Here is a 26,765-nt window from a genome sequence, read left to right on the forward strand (position 1 = left end):
CAGTTCAAGAAGACATTAACAGCACATTACAGTGGTGTAACAAATGGAATGCAAAAATACAAGCAGACAAAACTGAATACATGGTATTCCAGCCTCCTAAGGAGCAGAGAAAGAAAGTGGTACTACAGATGGGAAGCAGCATATTGAAAGAAGCAGAAGAAAAAAGATTAATGGGTGTACACATGGACAGAAACTTGCATATGAGAGCACATGTGGAACAACAAGCTAAGAAGACATATAAGACTCTGAAAGCAGTATCAAGTGTGATTGACCCAAGATCAGGCCTTGATCAACAAACTGCCACACATGTGTATAGAACGCTGGTGCGACCTCAGATGGAATATGGGGCAGCACTTCTTGTCAATGCAAGTGACAACTCCATACAGCTGCTAGGAAGAGTGCAAAGACAGGCACTGCTGAAGATCACAGGATGCCTATCCCACACAGCTACTGAGGCGCTGGAGGTGTTGACAAATGTAACACCCTTCGACATACACCTGAGAGAGTGCCAAGCGATGGAGTTTTCCAGAATACTAATGAAAAGCAAGAACACACCCATAGGACAAATGATGAGCAGGTGGAAAGCGGCGGAAAATGAAAAGACGCCATCAACACTAACACGACTGGACAGATGCTACAAACACTGTATGGGGAAGAAAGCTGCCATACAAGTGGAAGAGGAATATAAGTATGAAAAGGACACATTGTCTTTCAAACCTGTAAGAACGAGGAAAATATTCCAGATACAAGACGCACTAAACAAGAAGGAAGGTACAGAAGAGGTGCAGAAACTGTTGGGAAGAGTCACACGTGATGAAATCGTATGTTTTACAGACGGCTCTACACTGGGTAATCCTGGCCCAACGGGAAGCGCAGCTGTTGTTTACCTTAATGGCCTAAAGAGCTCACCAGTCTGTCTGAAGAAATCCGTGACGAGTGAAGGTAACAACTATATAGGAGAGCTATATGGCCTCCTACTAGCTGCAAACTTCATAAGAGATACTGACACACATGGGAAGAACATCATAATAATGTGTGACTGTAAAGCTGCCATTGAAGCTGTATTAAACGCTGGAGCACCCAGGAGCAACTTTGACACAACCATCCTAACAAGGAAAGCAATTACTGAAATAACTGAAAATGGAAATAATGTACAAATAGTCTGGACTCCTGGGCACATGGGCATACCTGGTAATGAGATGGCAGATGGTCTAGCGAAGGAAGCGGCCAGACAAGCAATGACAGAAGAACACATGAAGACGCCACATTTAACGAAACAAGACATAAGAAAAGAACTCAGAGAAAATTCTACGAAAAGCTGGCAGAACAGATATGACATGTCAATGCAGTCCCTGACCACGCATAATGCAATCAAAAACGTGGGTGCAAGAAGGATTGGAAATAAGACGTACAGAAAAGGAAACATACTATTGAATCAAGTGTTAAGTGGACACACAAGGCTGAACTGCATGGAAATACATACAAATCCAGAATGTGAGACAGACAAGTGTGAACAGTGCAAGAGACCAGAAACCATCGACCATTACCTGTGGGATTGTTGCAAATATGAAAAAGAAAGAGAAGAGCTAGAGAGGGAAACATACATGTGTCTAAAAGAGGAAGACCAGCTAGAGAGAACAGGAAGTCTGGAAATATACTCTGGCACCCTGGAGGAAATCAGCAAAGAAGGATCAGAGAGGCTACAAAAGGCAATGATGGACTACATCCTAGAAACAAAACGTTTTTGAATGACTGAAAACTGATAACACACATGTGAAGTAAGATCATACACATGTGAAAGGAACGGAGAAGAACATAGGATGAGGGAGAAAAGAGAGAAAGAAAGTGTACCGACAGATGTGTGCCGCATGCCGACCAATTGGAAAAAAGCAGCAAGAGAAGTACACAAGAGAAAGAAGCACAGTGAGAGAGAAAAGACAGCACATGTGACCATCCTCCGACGAAACAAGCGGATAATAGAGACAACAACAACAACAACATAGTTTAATAGATCATAGTCAGGCCACTCCCATGATCTAATGTTTGGTTTCATCCTAGTCTGTTTAAACGCTCGGCCGTTGAGCGGGCTGCTATAAGCTAGATTTAATCAGGCCTGATTTTATCCCACCTATAACCGCCCCCCTCCCACAGTCCGGAGGCGCTCTCTGAATCTAACCCCCTTTCAAAACATCACGTTCCCTTTTCAACCTACTGCGTCCTACAATTATCCAAACTACTGTTCTCAGTGTAACAATCAACAGCTGCTGGACCACACGATCTGCAAGATTTAGGTCCAAGTGAAGTATACCAAAATTTATATGTAGAAAACGCGTCCCGAACATGGCGTAAAAATCACCTTTGTTTCACGTATAAACTAACCAACTTTGAATAACAATAAAACCAAGTAGAGCAGACGACAAAGAGGTCAGTCAACTGCAAATAAGGGGCAAGCAGATAAAATAGACGAAGACACACTTGCCTTACCTAAAGGAAATTCTTAAACGACGCCAAAATCTTAGAAACTTGTGAGGTGTGCTCCTCTGTCAGACGCGGTGAGCTCAGGAAGTGACGTAATGGATGTCACCCCAAGAGTGCAAGGGAAGCATTTTACTTCCGGTAGGTCACTGGGCATAGGTAACTGCAGTTCTGATTTGTTCCGCTAGAGTGTAGTCTCTACCAGACACTGTCTATAGGTTACTGACCAAATAGAGTTTTAATAAGTTAACCAGCTATAAACGAATAAACAAATGGCTAACTTGGTTTGGCATATCATTCAGTAATATTTGGCCAATTTCTACTTTTTACATGATCTGTAAATTGTCTACAGAAACGAAGCGTCTACAGAAGAATAGAGAAGGTTGCTTTTTTCTGAAACGACGAAGTCTTTGTTCGGTTTTTACATGATATTTATAAGAGTAGGCAATTCCTGGTGTGCATCAAATAATCACTTCATTGACTGTCGATAATACCATTCAACCTGACTTCAATTGCTGGAAACTCTTCCAGAGGGCAAAAAGAGACCACGAAAGGGAAATAAATGTTTGCGTATAACTTTAATAGTGCTTCCTACATTCAAGTACATTGTACGTCTCTATAAAAATGTCCTTACAATATTGCACTTTAATTGACTTATATTTGCATGTAGCATTGTACATCTATTTGCATTACTAATACATAATATATATATGCATATAAATTGCACATTTTTTCTCGATATTTCAATTGCATTTTGTTTTCCACCGTCTTGCTGAAATCGTCAGCCTGACCCTGTGAGCGTAGCAATGCCATTCCACCTGACGTCGGTTCGGAAACGTCTTTCCGCAGATCTGACACGAAAACACGAACGTCGTCTCAGTCTTGATAACGCCGACATGCTGCAAGAACATGTGCCCAAAAAAGTCCTGTTTCCTTATGAACTGTAGATGTTTGCACTCTGGACGTGTGCAGCGGTGGGGTTTCCTGATGTGGTCTTTATGCCAGGACTCTAAGTGTCTACACATACCTTCTCCAGTCACCTTTTTGCCACAAAACTTGCATTTCACCATCGCATCAGGAGCATGCGGGGTCATGTACAAGTTGTAGATTGCGTCAAAGTCTGCTTCGAAGTTGAAAATGGTCGGATTATTCCGGATTTCTGGCGGAAGTTGATTCTTCCAGTGCCAGGCTAGGTGGTCGCGTGAATCCGCGGCCGTGTATAGTTGCACCTTCACGCTATCCACAGATTCAAAAGTGCATATGGTGCATCGGAAATGAAACGTACGAGCATCTTCGGATGTTAAATCCTCCATTGGCTGACCTAAGGAATATTTCTGAGCCGCCATTCCGAACTTCATGTCCGGTTTCATGTGCCAGTAGAAGTGCCACTCTAAGTCCGTACGGTCCCGAAACTGCATCGTACAGAACTTGCACTTCAGGTGCACCGACTGTCCCTTCACGAAGTCGCAGTGCGCCGCAAACATGTGCCGCAGAAGCTTGTCCTGTTGGCTTGTCGCGTAGAACGAGTTCTCGCATTCTGTTGCGCCACATTTCCGATTCTTGTGCTCCAAGTGAGCTTTGGAAATGTGCCACACCCTAGCACCTACTGTGGTAAAGCTATCCCCACATAAACCACAGTTATACGGGTTGTCCCCTCGTGACTGGAAGATCCCAATGTAAAGATCCTTCAGTGAGTCTACCTCCTCGTATTTCAGTAGCGACGTCTTCCCTTGTAGCTCTTCAGGAAGCTGGCACTTGAACGTCAGGCAGTCCGTCATGGTGGGATCCGTTGTTCCGAAGTACGCCGGATGGAAATGCAGGTAGAAATGTCGTTCGGCTTTGGGGAGCGGCGTCAGGGTGTACGGGCGCGGCCTGGTACTTTCCAGGTAACAGATCTTACAGTAGTAGATGGCGTCCCTACATTGGTGGGTCTCGTATAGAATCTTGCTTGTGAATGTCGACGAGCAGAAACTGCACGTCATAGCTGTCTTCTTGTTCGAGACAGCCTCAGTATCAATCATGTCTTCATCTTCACCCTCCTGTCTAACAACTGTACTTGCTGGTGAGGTGACGATCCCTCGTTTTTGCCTCTTATTGATCTCGACAACAGACTCTTGATGACCTCGTTTGACCTGTCCTCCCAAGGACACTTGAAGGTCATCATGTGACGTCCCGCTTTGTGCTTCCATGGCGGACTGATTGACGTCTTGTTTGTCTTTGTCCCTCGGTAACGACTGGGCACCAACAGCAACGTTTTCATGTACCGAACTTGTCCTAGTCGCATGGTGGCCCTTAGTTTTAGACAAAGGCACAAGCTGTGACGATGTAACAGTCCAAATCCTGAGAGGACCCTGTTCTCCATCTTGGTTCTCTGCTCCAAATGATGGGATGTCAGCGTTATTGTGATCTGCAGCATCATACCCTGGGTCATTTGGTTCCTCCTTGATGCAAACACTTTCGTAACTTTCTGGTTCTGAATCTGGTTCTGATTTGACATTGGGAGGTGCCGAGAAAGAGTCACTATGAAATCCTTCTTTGGATGATACACATTGTTCACTGTTTTCTTCTGTTGCCCTTGTACCTATGTTACGCTTATCACTTAAATCTGTTTCTGATTTGACAGTGGGAAGCGCTGAGAAAGAGCTACCATCAAATCCTTCTCTGGACAATACACTTTGTTCACAGTCTTGTTCTGTAGTGCCTGTGAGGTGTGTATCACTTAAATCTGGTTCTGATTTGACATTGGGAAGCATCGAGAAAGGGTTTCTATCAAATCCTTCTTTGGATGATACACTTTGTTCACAGTCTTCTTCTGAAGTCCATGTGCCTGTAAGGTGTGTATCACTTAAATCTGGTTCTGATTTGACATTGCGAGGCATGGAGAAAGAGTTACTACTAAATCCTTCTCTGGACAATACACCTTGTTCACTGTTTCCTTTTGTAGTATACAAACCTGTAAGTTGCGTATCATCTTTAGGGTGAAATACATCATGAAGAGGACTCTGTTTCAGGGCTGTCTCCAGCTGTTGTCCTAATTCAAATGGCACGTTTTGAGCACAATGGTTTGCCCTGTCATAGTCATACTCCAGGTCGTACAGTTCCTCCTTGATGTTAAGGACTCCTCCATACTTCTCTGCTGAGTCATTGATGGCACACTTGATGTGTGACATTTTTGCTAGACACTGAGACTGTCAGTGAGTGCTTCAACTCCAACTCAGCCTGCATAAAAACAGGAAAATTTTGTTCTGGAAAAAAATAGAGACTCAACAATAAGATCATCTTCACATAGCATTTATATTAGGATAAACAGTGCATCATCGCATTGCATGCATTACATCATATACGACTTTCATTCAAATACAAACACCACTCCTTACAAGCTACATGTATTAGCAAAACAGAACAATAAGACTTAGCCTCTGATTGAATTTGATTGAACAAATTGAAGTTTTCCACGAAATCGTCTTCCGGGAGGCACGTAAAAAGGCGGTCCCGTGCTCGAGGAGGTGCCTCGACCACGTTAAACAGCCTTATTTGCCCTTATTACTTATAATTTGGGTACCTACTGGCTGGCAAAATATACCTGGTGATTATTATTTATAAAATGAATGGAAAGGGGCGTGGGGAGGGGGGCACATCATAATCAACAATTCGTGGCATTTCACAGAGCAAAGCATGCACAAGGCAAAATCAAATCATAATTACCTTCACTATCATTTGTTGGCAATACGTCGCTTTCTTTGGCTGAATCAAAAGCCCAGGGGAGCGCGAAACTACAGACAAATATTAAAATATGGAGACCTCTCTTCTGCTCCCCACTTTCGTTTTTCACTTGTGCAGTGCCAGTATATTCCGCTAGGGAGCAGTGCTGCACAATACAGTACGTTTGAGTTGAGTTCAGCTCAGATTCGTGTGGACAGATTTTTTTCTTTCGTACAAATTTCTTATTTAATGGTCTTTTACAAAACAATAACCAGGGTAAATAATTGAGTGAAAGATTCTTTTTCTATCCAATGAGAAACTTGGATATCTGGACCACCTGTTGTTCGGCAAACATCGACAATCTCCGGCTATTTCCGTGAAATGTTTTCTGAAAATGGCGGATGTTCAAAACAGGATTTTTGCCATGGATGAGGAAAAACGTGAAATGCAGGTCAGTTTGCGACGTATTCCAAGCTTTGTTGTGCTCCACGCAATTTTTTACTTCTTCCAGAACCCAGGCGATCTATTTGATAAGGGAAAACTGTTGTTTATTCGTGAAAACTCAATTATAAGTGGACTTACCTGAATTTTTGTGCCCCCCTCCCCCATAGCAAGCGTCCTTAGTGATGTCAAGAATATGGGATATTTATTTTGAAGATTTGTACTAACGTAACATGCATTTCATACAACACGTCAAAATGATTTACGAATTGATTAAAGATTGAAGGTGTCCAGTAGTTATGATCTACATCTATATAACATGTAGGTATTCATAAAGGAATAATATAATAAAAGTTCAACTGATCATGAGTTCAGGAAGGAAGATTTTGTACATATATCATCTTGGGCATATATCATCATGTCAATTTTACTACCATATACAGGCAATTACTGTTATGTATTTAATGTTACTCTACAATAATTGTTTGTTATATAGTATCTAATCATATACCTGTATAAATTAGTATAATCAAGGAGGTTGAAACCTCCTTGGTATAATGTATTATTTCATGTTACTCCCAATCAAAACATGAATTGAAAATATGATTGTAACATGATGTGTATGTATTGTACATTTATACTGATGTATCAAAATCAAACCCATCCTGTTGAATGCAGCTGTAAAATGCGCAAATATATGCCACATATATATCATATGGCAAAAAAACATCAAAAGATGGATAAGTTGTGGAAATAACTTGAATGCCAAAGTCCATTCCAAAGTTAAAAAGAAGACATGAAAGAACAAAAATTAAGGATCTATTGTTCTGTATACCATACTCTGTGTTTTCAGTCATTTGTTCAACTTTCCTGACCACTTAGATTTCATCATGAAGGCAACATTTTTTCCAAACCATTTTTTATTCGCATGCTTGCATCAGTTTTGGGTTTCCTAGAGGATGTTATCTATATACTGTAAATGCAGAAATGTTCGCGGCGGATTAATGTTCGTGGTTTTGGCGTCGGCCGCTTCACCGCGAATTTAAAACCACCGCAAAATTTTTTCCATAACAGTAAGAGACTACAGTGCATGGTGCTACCTCGAAATTAAAACCACCGCGAAAAGTCCACTTTCCCGCTACCACGAAATTAAATCCCCGCGAAAATGCATTTACAGTAATGAAATCAACATGGTCTATTGAAATATTTTTTGTCACCCTTCTTTTACAATTACAGATCATGTCCTAGCTCTGGATTATTGTGAGGTCCTGTTCAGTTCACATCCAAACAGGCACTGTTCTATCATCACCACGGGCACCACCGTGACACCTCAAACCACCCCATGGCTTCTTCAGACCTCTTGTCGCTGATCGCTCTCGGGCACAAGTCCTCGGAACTCGAGATTCAGGTTCTGCACGGCCTGCGAGCGCAGCTGCAGCCCCGCCCGCCTGTCAATCAGACACCGAGCAACTCCTCCATGGACGCTGACGAACAGGCGTGGCTCGCCATGGCGACCAGGTCATTAGGAGATGAAGAGGGCGAGGACCCTTTCCCAGAGAAACAGCCGCAAGTGGTGTGGGGCGGTCAATCGGACCTGAACGCCGTCACGCGGTATTTGTTCGAGCGGAGATTCGGCTGGTCGGAGGCGCTGCTCTGCGCTGCGAAGGACGGAGACGGCCAGAGGTCGTCCCAAGGTCAGCTGCTGACCAAAGACAATGGGAAGTTCAAAGGTCAACTGAATGAGATGCTGGATGAGTTCCTGAAATGGTGAGAAGTCGTTCTTTTATTCGTCTATGCGAGTGTTTCTAAGTCCTGCTAATACAGTGTGTACAAGGCATTGTATGAGGTGTTTAAAGACAACTTGCTTGTGATTTCGCAGCCAAATAGAGGTGGAAAGTTGCTTTATGTCATTCTTATGTCAATCAGAAACAGTTGGTCACTTGAAGTTGATTGATTAGAGAAAGTGAAATGGCACATTTTCAATGTCTATACTTGTGTTAAGTACACAAGTAGCAGAAGAACTAGCCAATACTCTCAAAAACCGTTTTCACTCAGGATTTTTGAGGTGTACCATTCTGTACTCTTCTGGAAACCAAGCCTGCAATTCCATCTAGAATTTTCTAACGACTTCAAATTACTGGCCTTATTTAATATATATACAAGTCATTCTCTTCCACTTCAGTGCTTTGGAATTTTCTGTGTGTTTGGATGGTTTTCCACTTTCCTTTCAACTTTTTTCAAGCCCCAGAATTTGCTTTTCCTGGCAGGGTAGAGTTAGCGGGATAAGTAGGTGCGCTGGTTCCGCTTGTGTTGTGCTGTTGACTCAGGCGCCTTCGGTAAAGCAGATTTCATTTTGGGAAAATAGGTTAAGGAACTTGTAACAGTTTCTGCTGTATATATGTAAATAATTAGGGGCTTTATTCTTTTCTTTTTAATGTTAAGTGCTTGCAACAATTTTGGTTGACGTAAGTGTACAAAAAATATTGTTTGAAACTATCTTTAGATTTGTTTATGGAGATTATGATGGATGTTTCGGTTGATAGGAAAAACAACAAATGTTCTTTGTTGCTTATTTTTGTTTACACAAAACAGCCGATGTGAAAACAAATTGAAAGCGACAAAACAATTCCTTTGACAAGCTGAAAGGAAATATCCCAATTTCTTTGCAAGCAATTTTACACTCACAAGAGGGCCTTTGAGGGGATATTGAAATCACACCCATAGAAATTTGCACTTGCTTGATCAGTGGGCGCTTTCACTAAGTTATGGGTCCTGGGTACTGTAAATGCAGAAATTTTTGCGGTGGTTTTATGTTTGCGGTTTTTGCGTTGCCAATTCACCGTGAACTTAAAACCACCGCAAACATTTTTCCATGGCAGTAAGAGACTACAACTTGCATGGTGCTACCACGAACTTATTACCACCACAAACAGTCCTTTTTCCTGTTACTGTGAAATTAAATCCCCGCAAACGTAAATGCATTTACAGTAATTGGGCCAATGATTTGCCCAACACTAAATACATCAAAACGTGTATTGATATAAAATTGTAACACACTGTACATTCTCAGCCAAGATTCAACAGGTGTTTGCCATATGTCTAAAGTTGATGAATGCTGCATGTTCTTTCCGTTTATTTTTCTGCCCTACAAATTTGATCTCTTAGTCCATCGTGGCTGGAAGACCCAAAGTAAAGAAATTCAATTCGTGCTGAGTTTTTTGTAAAGCTATCTGTGACTACCATATAAAAGATAAAATCTTTGGTGCAATATTTTCAGTGCAAGAGATTGGAACCAATCATTTTGTCTGCGTGTGAGAGAGTATCATTTTTCGTGGTTGCGAGGAAGCCGTGGATGTTGCCATAGCAACCTAAATCGATTACGACATTGCTGCGGTATTACTCTACTTGCCGCTGTAATCCAATGTACACGACCACCTAAGGTATACTGGCCAAACCAATATCAGCTTGTATACTTGCACCACATACTAGTGATATAAAGTAGTGCTTTGAACTGAAAATACAGATTATATACTATAGTTTTATATTCAATAAAAACTCTGTAATTTCCCTGTAGTATTCTCCCTTACTTTATCAAATCAAAATAGAATCATATGTTATTATGAGCTCTGTAGTTGTTTTCTTTTCCAAATTTCATACTAGTTATACTATATCTGATTTAGAACAAATTAGCAGACTTCTATGTTTACATTTCAGCATAAATTATGCGGACGACTATGCAAATTAACATAATATATGCATAGCGTTGTACGCCTTTTATCCAAACATGGAAATCAGAAACATGTCAACATTTGAAGGCTATGATCTATAGCTGAAATTGGAAACAGATATTTTTACAGGATTGAATGTTTTTGAGACTTAGTGATGTGCACCGGTTGGATCAGTTGAGTTGGCCGTGAGCAGCTATTTTGAACCATGCTTCTGCCTTTCAAAGGCAGATAGTGCGCAAACATATCAAAGGTGACAGACAGTCAGATAGGTCTGCAATTTCAGGGTGATTTCAGCCTCCTTACAGGCATGTTAGACATGGTCTGATGGACCTCTTTTGACTTTCTTCTAGGTGGGTATTTATTATTACATCTTTGTCTTTAGCTTTAGATTTTATTCTGTACAATTCTTTGGGAGCCAATATCGTTGATTTTTGTTGTTGGATTTGTTGTTATAAGCTTACAGAAATACATTTTCAACAGTGTCTTGAAGCTCATTTTTTGGAGGAACAGGGTGAATTTTTTTCCATCCAACAAGCAAATTTCTGCCCCGGGATGTCTTGTCTTGGAGACCGCCCTTCTTAGGGACCAATTTCTAAAATGTGATTTTTCTGCTCTCTTTGCCCTGTCTTATTAACACTCCATTAAACACATGGGATAATGTTTAATCTTGTAGAAAATGGCCTATTTGGCGGAAATCATGGGGGACATTTCGGACAGTTTTATGAGAAGCTCAGAAGTTCCCCTTTTGCCAGCTTGTATACAGGGCACTTCTTTTAGTCTGTTATAACTATATCTATTGGATGAAGGTTGTATCAAGTGTCTGAAGGCTGTATGAGGGCCTGTATGTCCCTTTACCACACTGTCAAGACATAGGCAGCATACATTTTGATTTCACATTATTCGTAGGGAAAGGCATCTTGTTAAAGTTATTTTGGTAATTTACCAAATTTTGTGTAATTGCTTTCATTGGTTTTAGTGTGATACCATTATTAATGTATACTGATAAAAGCGTTGTTGGGAACCCCCATGCAGACCCTCTTGTATCACGTTATGATATAGGTACAGGCACAATGCTTGTTTTTGAATTTGTAGATTTTTAAATGGCATTAATGTAAGGTTTTCGTGCAGTTTTCCCTAAATTTTGTCCTCTTTCCCATCCATCCATCTCTTGTGTATTTATATGATATGATACAACTGTACATACTGTATTTGTGTTTATGAATGGTGAATAGGGCTTAATAACTGAAACCTATTTGTTAGAGTTGACAAAGGAAAAGGGTCACTTGTGTGCAGAATGATAATCTGCCGGTAATTAGCCCCATCAGGAAAACTAATTACAACCTGTTTCTGTCCCAAGAGAAATTAATTAGAGATAAGGCCACACCAATTTAATTTCTTGGTTCACGGATTTTTTCATAAAAGATATGGAGCGAGAGGGCGAAATAAAAATAGAAATAAAAATTGTAAAATGGTTGGGGTAAAGGTAACGGCTAATCCAAAACATAAAGAAAAATAGTTTTCAGCTTGAAAAAAGTACAAAAACACTATTATTGTACAGTAACAGTACCTGTACCCACACTTTAAGGAGCTTATAATATAAAGGTCAATTTGCTACACCAGAAAGTTGGTGAATGGTTTCATTAATGGTGTTTTTATTTATTTATTTTTTTTTTCCAAAAAATAGAAGCGAGCGAATCCGTGAACCAAGAAATTAAATTGGTGTGGCCTAAACCATACCCTAACAAACCTGTGACGTCTGGGGCCTTTGGGGCACTCTCCAAACAGAGTTTCCAGGTTTCGGTTTTTGACGTCTTTTTTTTAATAGGCGTTTTTAAAATTGTCAGGTTTTCTATATTTTGTAGGGTTTCTTCTTGTCTGCTAGCCTTTTGGGACAAGATTAAACCTTGACAAACTCTAGAAAGACGGACAAAAAAGATGTCAACAAAATAGTCGGAGCCAAACCTCTGCTTGGAGAGTACTTTTTAGCTAAGTTACACCACTGACACCTGTTTTTCACAGATCCTAATGGTTGGAAACTGTCTAGAAACCCCAGACAAGATATATTTGATATATAGAATACAACATGGGGTATAATTCTTTATGTCATACCTATGACGCGAAAACGTTCGATACGGGTGTTCCGGACCGACTGATAACTTTCCGTACGGCCCGGGCTTATCACACGGGCTCTATTCGAATAAATCGAACTGTTTTGAGCGGGCCGAGTGCGGCGCCATCAAAAGTTCGAATACCTGAGGGCAACAAATTTGAGGGCAACAAATTTGTTCAACTTCTGGCGCATTTCGCATCAAAACAGTGGTTTTCTCAGGTGGGTATGACATAAATAAAATCACCCTCGGTCCCAGCCCTCCCGCGGGTTCGATCACCCTCCGGCCTTCGGCCGTCGTGCGATCCGACCCGCTGTCAGGCTGGTACCTCGGGTGATACAGAATACACCGTGTTGTATTCTATATGTATCGCCTGAGGTACGGCCTGACTGCGGGTAGGATCGCCAGACCCGCGGAAGGGCTGAGGTTTATATGAATAACACGGACCAGTCAGAACAGAACTCTGATATAGAACACAAATATGGCCCGGGTATGATATAAACATTAATATGATGATCTACTGTATGATGGTTCATTGATAAATTTGTAGTAGTGTAGCTGTCTAGCCTTGACAGTCTCTTGTTCAGTTGTTGTGGTCAGGCTTTTTGCCAGGCATGTGTCCAGGCATTATTTGGACACACTGTTTTAAAGAGTCTACAGTTTTTGTGGTAACCCCTTCACTGCAATCAATAGCGAACGCCAAGAAATGAAATCATTGCGAGCTAAACTCCTTGGCTAAACGCATTAGTTTTTAGAGTATATCTAGCAAGGCTTGATAAGAAATATCCCACCTGCACATACAATTTACAGTCAAACTTTGGAGATTGCAAAAAAATCTTTCAACAGCTTGCAACTTGTCAGAATAAAATTATCATGAATCACATAGTTGCAGGAAAGGTAAAATTAGTATATTTGTCAGCCCTGTTAATAATATTAATAATGATAAGCACCTCACACGTACATATTAAAAGACTCTATTTTTTTTATTACATTTTGTGTATCTGCATTAACTAAAAGAGTGACAGTCCGTGAACCATTGAATGTTACAATGTAGCCTAATTGTATTGTAATGGGCTGCATATATATGTCAAAATGTAATTAGGGCGCTGGACAGAAATAGGCCAAGTTTTGAGGTCAAAGTAGGGTTTGAAAAATGCAGAGGCATGTACATTGTACTGTACACTTATTGCATACTGTAAATGCAGAAATTTTTACAGTGGTTTTATGTTTGCGGTTTTCGTGTTGCCAATTCACCCCGAACCTAAAACCACCGCGAACATTTTTCCATGGCAGTAAGAGACTACAGTGCATGGTGCTACCGCGAACTTAAAACCACTGCAAACGGTCCTTTTTCCCGCTACCTCGAAATTAAATTCCAGCGAACTTAAATGCATTACAGTTTAGTTGCAAGAGCAAGAGATATATTAAGGATTTCTAAAAAGTTCAAAGATATGGTTTGACAATGGAATTTAAAAATAAGGTGCAGAAATAAGATTTTTCAACATGTCATGATGGTGGTCATCTTCTTAGTTAAATCTTAGCCCGTCTATTACACTTAGTAGGAGCCTTAAAAATGCATCAGATTCCATTTGTCAGAGATTTGAAATCTTGTTTTTTTGTATGATTTTACAGACTTAAAATGTATGAATTGGTTTGGTATTTACATTCAATGCCACATTGCAAAATGTAACTTTTTCTTGAAATTTTCAAGGTATGTTTGCAATTTTTGCGTTGGCCATTTCACTACAAACATGTAACAACTACGAAAGTGCTTATTCTGTCTTCTGCCTATCTGTACATGTATGTATACCCCCTTCTTTCAACCACCACAAAACTCCATTTTCTCCCCTCTGAGGAATTAAATCTTTGAGAACAATAAAATCCTTTTACAGTAAGTGTAAGCAAGCCTTGTCATTAAAATCATAGGAGGCTACATACATACATGTACTACTAGTATGAACTGTTATTATATAAGTATAATTGACAGTGCAAAGAAGTATTATTTGATCCTCTTGAAGTAATTGCCCGTTTCTCTGTGACCTTATGGCTTGAGATGTTCCTAAGCAGATTTAGTGTGACCTAAGGCATGAGTAAGTAGGCTACATGTACTGCTTTAGAAGCCCATGTAATTTGGTGACTACTAAGTTGTAAAGCATTTAAGTTTGTGGGGATATGATTTTGCAGTAGCGGGGAAAGGAATTTTAGCGGTGGTTTTAAGTTCGCGGTAGCACCACGCATGCACTGTAGTCTCTTACTTCCAATGGAAAGATGTTCGTGGTGGTTTTAGTGAAGCGACCGCCATGAAAACCGCTAACATTAAACTACCGCGAAGCTTTCTGCATTTACAGTATACTACTCCCAATAATCCAGATGTGTGTGTTAGGAGAAAGGCAAATTATAAGATTATACAGCTCATCTGTTAATGATGTCTAGGCTACGCGAGCCGTCAGCACTGTTATTTACAAAACAAGAACGCTGCAGGCAAGAGCTTTGTCTTCACCGAGGTAACAGTTTCAAATTGCAATTTATGAATTTTGTCATATCTAGGCTGCGATAACGTTTGATATGGGTGTTCCAGACTGGTTGATAACACAGGCTTCTAAATCTAATGTTAGTGCTTGCGCTTCTCTAAAGAATAATTTGAACGCACTTGGAGTATGCAGAGTATGCCACTGTCGATGATTGAAATAAGGGATTTGGACTTGCAGCGCGAGTGGAATTGCCGTTGTTGCAATTGCTGGCTGTTGGGTGATCGTACTCCCATTTTGCGTCCCCTCCAAAAGACAGGTGCAGCCCCAACCGGAATGCCCTTCCCAGGATTATAACCCCAGTCATCAACTAATTGAAACTAGAAGCTCAACTGTGAGGCTGCTACCAGTAGAGCTACAGGGACATCCCTAGTCTGTCAGTAATGCTGTTAGAAAAAATAGTCAACATTTCCCTGTCCATGGTACTGAAATGCTGCTTTTATAGATCAACACTATGTTCTGTATACTGTAAGTCTATTCAAGTTAGCAGTGATTTGATTTGGTGGTAAGGAAAAAATTATATGTCCACGGCAGGGTTGTAGCCAGCCTGAAATCATTTTCTGTCCCCTCGATTTTGAATGGCTTTGGCATAGCGTTCCTATGGGGTCCGGGAGAATGCTCCCCTAAAAAATTTTAAAATCTAGACCCTCTGAAATGCTATTGCCTGCATTTTGAGAGTTAGATTTTGCTCACAGAGGACGGAATGGGCAAAATCTTTTTCCGTCCCCAGCTACAAAATTCCGTCAAAGGACTGAAGGACAGGTGCTCAGGCCACAACCCTGGTCCACGGTGGTTTTGAGTACACGATAGTGCTATTGTCATATACTCCTACAGTAATGTAAACCCTGGCACAAGTTGGAAACCACCTTCTAGGCACTCGGAAAGGGTGCTACAGACAAACAGTAGAGTCAACTCCAACACATCATAACACTGTACAATGTACAGACAAAAGGTGTAGGCAGGCAAAATACTGACCAAAATTTTTCTCGGGGTTTCAAGTGTGAGTTTGATATGAAAAGGGATACTGTCATGCCTTCAAGTACCAGAGTTACCAACCTAGGATTGATGTGTTTAAAAATTTGTATTTTCCTAGAGCTATCATAGAGTGGAATTTGTTATCACCAAGCACAGTAGGGGAATGTTTGTTGGATAGTTTTAAAGAGAATTTGCAGATAGATGTGCAAAAGCTAGGTGTGACGGGTCGTTCAGTGTAATATCCCTTAAACTGCCAAACCCAGATATATCCGGCACACATATACATGTCCTGTGTGTCGCACCCGGATATATCCGGGATAGCGTATTCCCCCGAAGTAGCAACTTTGCGCACACTTAGCGCACAAACCCCCGGAAGTTAGGAACTTCGGCCTTGTTCGGGGGTTTCTTTTTAGAGATCAGCGTCCAACCCTGGTACTGATAGCATTTTATAGGGCTGAAACTCTGGCAGGTTAACTTTAAGGGATATAATCAGCTGCTGTCATGCCACTGATAAGTCCAATGGCCCATGAAGGTAACTTCATTCACAGTATTACATGTATATTACAGTTACAGTGAAAATAACACAGTCGAATAAGTCTGCCATGACAACAGTTGCTACATAGTTACATGTAATCCTTTGAAAGCCTTTAGAGTGTGGAAAAACTCAATGTCTAATGGCTAAATATGCTGATGGCATTGAACCAGGCTTTAAGTTTTAGCCAGGGATGCATCCACATGCCTTTGGACTCACTGTTCTGAAAATAATAAGAAATTGGAGGCAAAAGACGCCCTTGCATTGGGGGGCAGATCCTCTGACAAGCATGAAATTCTGATTGACCAGGGATGCCACTAGGTCACTTGTGGTCACAGTCTTCAAATGTGACATCCCTGACAGTAATTTTGCCCCTCAGGATACCTTAGAATGCACCATTTAAACTTTGAAATTCTCAAAAACTCTGCACCTTGGAAAGTGAATGCCCCTGGACCCCAAATAGTCGGGCCTATTAGTATTACACTTGCTACAACTCACCAAGACATTTGGACCCCTATAATATAATCCTAGCTAAAAGCCTGCATTGAACAGTCACATATAGCATGCATTGCAAAGGTCGTAATGGTTAAGCAATGGATTTTCATGGTCACTAAAGCACCATCTAATGATGCAAAGTTCTTTTTCTAGTACTCATCCAAGTTATGATATCAATGCTCAAAATCCTTTTTTCAGATGCATGCAAATTGCATGTTGGCAAAACATTTTGCACACAATTTCAATAATTTACATGCAAAATAATATGTAGTCGGTAGCATTTGCTACGTGCAAAATTGCACGTTCAGGATATTCTTATGCACCAATCGCACGTAGATGTGGAAAACAAATCTGTTGATGATATGCTTAGGCTTTAGGTAACTGTTTTACAACGTATTTCTCAAAGTGTTAAGCTCTGTTTGGTAGAAATAACACTGTAGGTATAAACATAATGCACGTTCCTTTTGTTCAAGTGTAATCTTCTTAAAACATTCCATCGTAGTCTGTAGTTGCTACCATAACATTTTCTTCCCATTCTTTCCATTCAAAACTGGCCCATCCTTATATAATTACTGTTACATAATTTGAATCATTTCACTTGCAACAAACATTTAGGTTTGAATAAACTTATCCATAAGAATTTGCTTGCTAACATGGCTGCAATTTTTCCTGTTTGTGTGTATATAGAAGATAAGACTGTTTGAGTTGTCAATAGGAGTTGGATGTATACGTGTAACGGTAGCAAGAAAAATATTTGTTTTTACCGTCGGCATGTTGGGTTTATCTTTTAGTCATGTTTGCCGAGGAAACAACAATCTCCAAGTTGTGTACATGCTACATGTTTTGTGTGCATGTAGCATTTCAGGAGCTGTTCTTCTATTTCTTAGATTGGAATCTTAATACCTTTGCCAGAAGTTATATTTTTGGTTTTGCTATTTTAATGGAGTTGCTGTGGATATGTGTGTGTAAATTTTAACAGAATAACTCCAAAAGCTGTGGATGGATCTTCATGATATTTGGTAAGTGGGTAGATGTAGGTAAGACGTAGGTCAAGGTTGAAAATGGTCCTCCTTGCATCTCCCTACAGTACTGCAACTTGTATGCATATTTGGATTTTATGTGTTGAATAGGCCAGAGGTACTTTTGGCCATAGGTTACTGATGTTAACTTGTGAGTTGATAACTTCTATTTTTATGATATTGTGTATTGTCAGAAATTTAGCTTTTCTGTTTCTTAATTGGTTACAGGATACAAGTTGAAAAATACATTACTTTAGTCCAGTGGTTGCGTTTGGTTGTAGTAAGTTATTGTTCAGTTATCAGGTGATAGCTTCTGTTCACATGTCATCTTTTCCTAGCGACGTGTCCTGTTAAGTGTGTCAAAGCAATATTGGAAATGATAAATGCCACATGTGTTTGGTATGTTTGTGTGGGTAGAAAAGCCTGAAGTAAGCCTTTTTCTATGATAGATTGTACCTGTACTAGCATAGCTGGCACAATTTGTACGTTAGCCAGGTATTCAGCAGCACTATAGCTTCCAAATCCCTTCTGTCCTCTCTTCAAATTTGAAGAGAATGGGAGCTATAAAATTTCGGCCTAGGTTATCTATCATATACAGTTATACAATGCAAAACTGATTTAACGTATTAGGATATCGGTATTTTCAACATCATATTCAAATTTTAGTATTATGTGGGATGTGGTATAAATAATAATATTCTTTTGAAACAGATATTTGGAGATTGAACATGTTTGAAAATGGTTCTACAACATTTTGTCCCTCAGATGTCAGAAAAGTTTATGTCCCTTGCTAGCGGTGGACCAAAAAGACCATAAACACAACATTCTTTTTCCTAGGCCCAAGATCTTGATCAAATGTAAGGTAACACCAGAATTTTCATTGCTTCCTTCCACCTAGCTTAATGAGATTGTGCACTCCTTGATTAGCTGTTCTTAAATTTCCTGACAGTAAGATTGTTTACAAAGATCTTTCTATCAGGGAGGTTGTTTTTTCCTTAATTCATGTGGCACTTTCTTATTCCCAGAAGTATCATAATCAGGGCTCAAAATACTGCATACCTGCACTGGTGCGGGTAACATTGAAAATTACCTGCACCAGACAAATTTTACCTGCACCACTCTGAATTTAGGAAGCATTAATTGATGATGCTACTAAAACTGTTCAGGAACCATTGCTATCTTTTCTTTGATACTACTTAACAGGTAGTAACATTCAATGCAGCTAATAACAAACTAAAAACATTTACATCATAGGACATCTATGTATAAAACCCAGTACATGGACCAGTACAGGTTAGATGCAGGTAGATGTCAGAAATACCTGCACAGCTCCAATTCTACCTGCACTAACCTGCATATGCAGGTTGTATTTCCAGTGCTGATAATTATTATTTCCTCAACAGCACTCTTTGCAGACTCTCAAGATCATTGCTTTTGTGGTCAAATGTTTTCATTTTTTCCTTATAATTTCTATGGAATATTATATAGTCCCCAGGTTAGGGATATGTCCTACTGCTGTCACGCTTGCCCATAATCACTTTATCAATTATTAATATATTCTGTCACTGTTCATCTATGGATATTTTGACACTTAAAATCCCCCTGTCCAGAAAAGGCATTTCCTAAATGAAACGCAAATATCCTAATTGGAAAGGTGATTCAGTTTTTGTATGTGCAGTAGTGATGATGAGATGTTGATTATTGTTGTTGTTGTTGTTTACAGGTTTTTCTGCCAAAACCTGTGCATGCCGCTGCTGCAGAGTCTTCTCAGTACCATCCAACAAGGTAGGCCAGAACTTTCTACTTATAATTTGTACATGATTTTAATCTGCATCAAGATCTGCAGTGGACATCACGTCTTGAAGACAGAAGGAAAAGGTCTAGACTTTGCATGATGTACAAAATGACCAATAAACTGGTGGACGTACCGACTGATAAGTATCTAATACCAGCTCAAAAACGAACAAGAAACAGCCATGACTTCAAATACAAGAGTTACCAACCTAGGATTGATGTGTTCAAAATTCATATTTTCCCAGAACTATCGTAGAGTGGAATTTGTTATCACCAAGCACAGTAGGGGCATCTTCTCTGGATAGTTTTAAAGAACGCTTGCAGATAGATGTGCAAAAGTTAGGTGTGACGGATCGTCCAGTGTAATATAACCAGCTGCTGCTGCACCGCGTGCCTGCGAAGCTAGTGTGTTACGCCGAAGGGCGGTTATACCGGCTATATAGATACAGAATACAGATCTATTTATCAATTAGGTTACATGCCCTAATTACCTTTGCAAGAAGGTAATGTTTTTGTCTCGGCTTGGTGTGTGCAAATAGCATTAAAAAAAAGAAGGCCTCAGTGAATTGTGTAAATATCTGTATGTGGTTAGTTCTTTAAAAGAAATGAAACCTAGAAATAATTAGATTTTGGGCCCCCTAGCTACTTGTAATGTGGTACTGTAGCACTAGCAGAACTTCGAATTCTGGGAACTTTCGGATTTTGTATCATTTTTTATATTTAAAGGAAACTGGTTTTCTGCGCATGAAAAATTTGCATGTGAAATGTTATGCATTAAAAATTTGCCAATCGGATTTAGTAGATAGATCTTGGAATGACAAAGAAGTGTTGGAGGATTGGGCATCCTAGCAGCTTTTGTTGAAGTGCAGTGGTGCTTTTGTATGAAAGGTTGATACTGATAGATCTTAAACAGTAATGGGATCCAAATGCAGTATAGAATCAACAAAATTTAATGTTCGTGCATGTCAGAGTATGACATATTAGATTATTATGTCTCAGTAGAGTTTGCCAATTATCAAGGGCTTCATGTTTCATATATACATTTTGTAAGTATACATAATATTATGTACTTCAGACAATGACAGTCTGGCCAAGCACGAAAGCTTTTACATAGTATTAGGAAGTTAAAGGCATGTTCATAGCGTGACAGGGAACCATGTACACATGCATAAATCATTGCCTGAGCGCAGTATAGTGTAGGTACAATCAGATCAGTTATAATGGCCCCTCCATGGTATATTCACATACGCATGCATAAGGTATGAAGGTTGAAGGCATGAAGGCAAGATTGACATTGCCTTAGAGCAGGTTTACTGGAGCGAGTAATAAAAGATAAGAAGTACAGTGTGTATTAGCAAAGCCTTTCTAGACACCTTGAATTACACACTGATTCTGAAACCTGTCTGATAGCTAGCCTGATTAAATCTCGCTTATAGCAGCCCGCCAAACATCCGCCAGCCCCCTAGGATGGGCCAGTTACAGCCCTGGACAGCGGAGTTTGTGTTACACAGACTATCTGATAGCATGCAAAAGATTTTTTTAATTTTACGTGGCAATTTTTGAAGATGAATCATTACAGGAAAATGTTAAAAAAAAAACTCAAAATAATCTAGGAAAAGGTCCCCCTTACAAGTTTTTTTCTTCAATTTGGAGGAAAAATAGGAAAATGTTTTCCTTAAAAATTACCCCAATTTGCAAATTAAAGAATTCTAGAAAAAATTATCTTTTCTTATGAAGAATGAAAAAAAATCTTGAGTTGAATGTGACCATATATATTGTTTGAATTTTTTCATTGTTCATTGCATCTTGTAATTTTACATTGTATTATCTATAGAATACCAAGGTTATTCAACCAGGTACATTGTTGTCTATCAAGATATGCAAGATAACAATTACTCAAGCAACTGGATAAATTTATAATCTTTGCAGTTGCTTGAGTAACTCTTACAAACTCTGCAAATTATAAAAAAGAAAAACATATTCATTCTGGAGTTATATCTTGTCTCAAAGCCGCATCTAAAATACCCCTGCAGTTCCAAAGAAATCAGTTAGAGGGCCCAAACTTAAGTTACTTCTTTCTAACCAACAAAGCATATCCAGAATATGAGATGTCAAAACTGGAAGTTCTACTGTAACAGCTACAGTACTTTAGATAGATGCTAGGGGACCAAAATCTATTATTTTCTTCCTGTTGTTTACCCTACCAACATACCAAATATCATTTTTAAATATCTTTCACCCAAAAGTAGGTCAAATGTTTCATTTCAGCACTTCTGTGCAAGATCGTTCAACACATTGACACATTTATAACTCATCAAAGTGACTCCATATATTATTAATGCCTTCTGTGGCGGAGATTTTCACTTCCCGTAACATATTCCGCCCACAGCGATCTCCTATTGAGTTGTCTGACCGTGAGCTATCATTAAACATCAGGGGTTTCCCTGGAGAGTTATCTATCATGTAGCAGATCGTAAATGTCATGTGCATTCATATGATGCTGTATTTCTCACAAAGGAGCAATGAAAGAGCTTAAAGTACTTATATCTGGTTCCAATATTTGTTTTCTATAGTACAGTCTGATATGAAATTTTGTCCTTTGGGAAATGTCATGAAGTTATAGACTCAGTACTCAAAAGGCAAACTTACCCTTGAATATCCTTGATGGTCTTTGAAATCACAAAATTATAATTTGTAATGAATGATACCAAAGATATAATACTAACTTAGACATACTGAATGTTGAAGTTTGCGTGCAATAGTGTATCTGAATCAGTATAGTATACACTGTCACAGTTACCATAATACATTTATTGAAAAGTAAAAAAGGGTTATCAAAAGTGTTTTTCTGAAAAGGTACTTAAACAAGATACAAATGTATAGGTTGACAGAAATATAATGTGGAAATTACAACATTGTAATTCAATATCTTATTTGCCCCATGGAAAAGTTTTGAACTCGAGACACAGCAATTATATATTTTTTTCTACAACATCTTCATGATGAATAGATTAGACTGAAAGTTATATGGACTCGCTGATAATTGAGTGTTTTTAGCCAAAAAAAAAAAAGGAAGTTCTGCTGCAGTGCCAAGGTCAGCTGCCAGAAGGTGATAACCGACCTTGACCTTCGTCTTCCCAAGAACTACCTACATACCAAATATTATCACAATCTTACCGATCACAAATATCCGGAAACGCCAACAAGCAGATTTCAGAAACAAACACACAATCATGCAAACATTTCTTCTTCTTCTCTTGACGTTAAAGGAGTGACTCTGGAAGCCACCGAGATCTTTCTCCCTCTCGCATGTCCAAAAAATGTCTTTAGTCCAATAGTTGTGAGAACTCCCATCTTCAGTTGGGTTGTGATTACTCTGCTCATTTCCACGTACTAGATAGACTCTTCCTCCATCCCCTTGGCGACCTCCTTGAGTAATCTCTCTATGTATGTGGTCCATTTCTTTTTTGTAGGCATTTCGTCTAAATGATGTTGATGATATCAGCCTCGGTAAAGCCACAGCGTGAATCCAGCCAATCATGGTAACACACAATCATGCAAACATGCAGACAGACCAAAACAATGCCTCCATTTTTCATGTATGTGAATATATATTTTCCAGCCCACAGCAAGCCTGTGGTGCGTATGCAGACATACATCCACATGATGGACTGGCTCAAGCACAACGCTGACCAGGAGCTGACCCATGGCAACTTTCAACTGGTCAAGGTTTGTGTCTTATACATCTATTAGTAATGTTTGTATGTAACCTCATGATTAGGGCTGGGTACCGGTACAGAAAATTCAGGTCCAGGTACGGTCCAGGTTCAGAGGATCAGGTCCAGGTCCGGACCTGAACCTGGACCTAATTGTTTGTGAATGGGTGATACTCAAAACAATGGTCCATTTTGCTACAAGGAATCTGTTTGGTGTAGTTTGTATAATTTTATTTAAGTCACCTTTTTCTTATCATCATGTAGACTATAAACTTGGTTAAAAATGACTAATCAACTCTCCTATACTTCGCTTTTGTTATTTTCTTCAACCAATAAAGCCTCAAAACACTCAAACACTGCCAACGTAGTACTAATAATATAATGACAACTAGTGACAAAGTCATGATCAAAAGAATCTATTATTAGTATTAAGTTAACAGAGCAGCCTACCAACAAACCAACACCCATTTAAAAAAATGCTAAAGCAATCAATTACTGATAAAAGTATGTGTAAGTTTTTGTAAGAAATATCTGAAATCTTGTGAGAGATTTTCTATGATTATGTTTGCTTTCCCCATCCAGAACCTGCTGGTCTCAGGTTTGACTGACATCTGGTCGGCCATCAGGAATGCTGTGGTGGCGCGGCTGTCTCCTGTCATCGAGTGTTTCAGTCTGGTGCAGCTGGAGGACTTCTTCACACAACTAGTCAAGGTCAGGACTTTGATTTCAAGCTATTTAGAAATACATATTTGATTTGATCTTTTTACTCTGACTTAAGGTACTGTAAATGCAGAAATGTTCGCGGTGGATTAATGTTTTTCTATTAGTGTTAGACTGCAGTCTATGGTGTTACTGCGAAATTAAATCCACCGCGAAAAGTCCTTTTCCTCGCTACCGCAAAATTAAATCCCCGCGAACTTAAATTGTATTTAGGTTGGCTAAATTGGCATTTAAACTTCCATTGTTTTCTCATTAATGAATTATGAAAGGATGGAGCTGTAACGGATATTGATAGATGAGCATGAAAAAATTCTAAATCTGATTTTTTTGGGCAAAATTGATGACTTCATCAGGTTTTATTGCCCCTGGTATTATTTTTTTCTATGACAAAATACAGCACTTTGGTACATACCGCTGCAATGAAACTATGTTTTTCAGGTGCATAATGATGAAAGCTACAAACTCTCGGTTGCGCAAATTGATATCTATTAATGATCTGTAGTTAATTTTTTAATTAGATGAAAACAAATATTTTGTAATTACTACAGATTGTTAGTAGATAATTCATAAATGAGAAAACAATGGAAGGTCAAAATGCCAATTTAGCCAACCTAAATACCTTTATGTTACATACCGTTGTGTCTATATCTCGTGTTGTCCCTACACATTGTCATGTCCGTAGCCTCTGTAATGTCTGTACTCCCAGTAGTCTATGAACCCCTGGAGTGCCCTCAGCTCCTGAATGCAGTGCCATAAGTAAACATACCTGTCCTTGGTGCTGAATACCATTCGCTCACAAGTAAAGACACCGTCCCTGGTGCTGGACGCTATTTACATAGGTAAACATATCTGTCCTTGGTGCTGAACACCATTCACTCACAAGTAAAGACACCGTCCCTGGTGCTGAACGCTATTTACATAGGTAAACATATCTGTCCTTGGTGCTGACAACTATCCACACACAAGTATACACCTTGATGATCTGTTTAAAGTAATTTTTTATTTTTTTCCAGGTTTGTCAGGATGAAGAGTCGAGCTGGCAAAAGAAGGAAGGAGCTGTTATGGGTAAGACATTAAAAAAGTATTTTAATGTAACAACAGTTCAACAGAATTTTGTAGTTCATTTATAGGTTCGTGCTAATATCAATCTCTCTGTACAGTGTGCTACAAGCTATGGAATTCCATGTTGCTTTTCTTTTGCAGGTGTGGAATTTTACAGTCATTAAAATGTTTCCCTCATATCTACATGTCTGAGCTGGAGCCAACACTAGAAGAGCTAGAATCGTATTCCGGCACACAGATTCACAGAATTTTATCCAGATAGCCAAGTAGTGGGGTTTTGTTACGCTGTAGCCTTTTCTACAAAGTTAGAATGCAAGAAACTAAGAATGGAAAGAAAGTCAAATTTGCATCTTGCCCTATTAAAAGTGTTATCATTAAGGTCCTAAAAATTTGCAGCATATTGCATTGTCTAGATAACTTTTGTTGCTTTCCAGTGCTGTATCCAAATAGGCAGCCTTAGACCTAGGAAAAACAAATGTTGTATTTCCTGTTTCCTGACCTACTCTAGGAAAAGCTCCAGACTCTAGCCTTTTTTGGTTGGGCAGTGGAGTCAGATACTTTCCTGTTAGAATTTTTATTCAGCCTGCTTCCTATATTTAGTAAATAAAATGCTTGTCATATCTAGTGAATGAGACTTGTAACTAGTATTCACAAAATTGAAGTTTGAAAACTTTGACATCTAAAATATAAATGGCTTCATGCATGTCAGTCGTACTATGTTTAACTGTTACTGTATTGTATTCACAAAATATAATCCCTAGTACCTATCGACCCTAATGTTTTCAGGGTTGAAACAGGAAATAGCATTTTTTTGCTTAGGTCTTATCTTAAGTACCACTCTAACTTTAACTTGTGTTCAGGGATCAATGCCGTTGTCCGGAGGTTCCACTGGGTAGGCACCCAGTCTACAGATAGTATGGCCTACTTACTGAAGGTGAGCTGTCTCCCAATATTGTCAAAGATATAACAAGAGTGGATATTAAGGAAACAATCTACAAAGATTTGCAGAACTGTTACATCTTTAGAAAGCACTGTTTTATCCCCACTCTATAGTCGGTTTAGTTTTTTAGTAGTTAAAGTTTTATTATGAAATAGAAGGAAAGCTCGCTGATGATTGTACTCACTCCCAGAATTGTATTTCTTCCCCCGGTACTTTGGGTTAGCACGGCTCGAAATACTGGGTGCATGTGCACCCAGGTGCACCCAAAATTGGAGATGTGCACCCAATCTTTTTCTGTGGGTGCACAGGGTGCACCAAAATATTTTCTTAGGTTTGTGTATGTAAAGATATCAAAGTATACTAGTATACATCATATTCTTGACATCTAAGTGTTAAAAAGATAATAAAAATGTCTATCATGGTACTTGTTTAAGAATTTGATAGCTTGTAACTTTGTTTTATTACTAGGTTATTACTTCAATCTATTAAATAAGTGTGCACCCAAAGAATTTTTGTGCACCAATTTCATT

At 39.3% G+C, this 26,765-nt stretch overlaps 3 protein-coding genes across 7 annotated transcripts in view; 1 reads left to right on the forward strand and 2 right to left on the reverse strand.

Annotated features, from left to right (window-relative positions):
• Positions 1–2,611, reverse strand: part of LOC118418301 (zinc finger protein 227-like) — a 10,097-nt gene extending 7,486 nt beyond the window's left edge. Inside the window, exon 1 of one of the 2 annotated variants that reach the window (XM_035824158.1) lies at positions 2,485–2,611. The gene's annotated coding sequence lies outside the window, so the exon portion shown is untranslated. The remainder of the gene's footprint in view (positions 1–2,484) is intronic. The other variant, XM_035824159.1, reaches the window with a different exon arrangement.
• Positions 2,612–3,034: 423 nt separating this feature from the next.
• On the reverse strand, positions 3,035–6,339 carry LOC118418299. 2 transcript variants are annotated; one of them, XM_035824155.1, is made up of 2 exons: positions 6,181–6,339; positions 3,035–5,720 (listed from the first exon to the last, which is right to left on the reverse strand). In XM_035824155.1, the coding sequence occupies exon 2, from the start codon at positions 5,643–5,645 to the stop codon at positions 3,219–3,221; it is 2,427 nt and encodes an 808-aa protein (XP_035680048.1). In that variant the 5' UTR covers positions 5,646–5,720; positions 6,181–6,339; the 3' UTR covers positions 3,035–3,218. The 2 variants fall into 2 exon arrangements, with proteins under 2 accessions (XP_035680048.1, XP_035680049.1); XM_035824156.1 differs by having other exon boundaries at positions 3,035–5,694; positions 6,181–6,301.
• A 63-nt stretch (positions 6,340–6,402) lies between these two features.
• Positions 6,403–26,765, forward strand: part of LOC118418298 — a 48,637-nt gene continuing 28,274 nt past the window's right edge. Inside the window, exons 1-7 of one of the 3 annotated variants that reach the window (XM_035824153.1) lie at positions 6,403–6,628; positions 7,855–8,385; positions 19,727–19,788; positions 23,420–23,526; positions 24,096–24,224; positions 25,247–25,298; positions 26,156–26,229. In XM_035824153.1, the coding sequence (XP_035680046.1) occupies positions 7,961–8,385; positions 19,727–19,788; positions 23,420–23,526; positions 24,096–24,224; positions 25,247–25,298; positions 26,156–26,229 (849 nt within the window). In that variant the 5' untranslated portion in view covers positions 6,403–6,628; positions 7,855–7,960. The remainder of the gene's footprint in view (positions 6,629–7,854; positions 8,386–19,726; positions 19,789–23,419; positions 23,527–24,095; positions 24,225–25,246; positions 25,299–26,155; positions 26,230–26,765) is intronic. The other 2 variants (XM_035824152.1, XM_035824154.1) reach the window with 2 other exon arrangements.

The sequence above is a fragment of the Branchiostoma floridae genome, chromosome 6 (genome assembly GCF_000003815.2).
Source record: "Branchiostoma floridae strain S238N-H82 chromosome 6, Bfl_VNyyK, whole genome shotgun sequence".
Taxonomy (NCBI): domain Eukaryota; kingdom Metazoa; phylum Chordata; class Leptocardii; order Amphioxiformes; family Branchiostomatidae; genus Branchiostoma; species Branchiostoma floridae.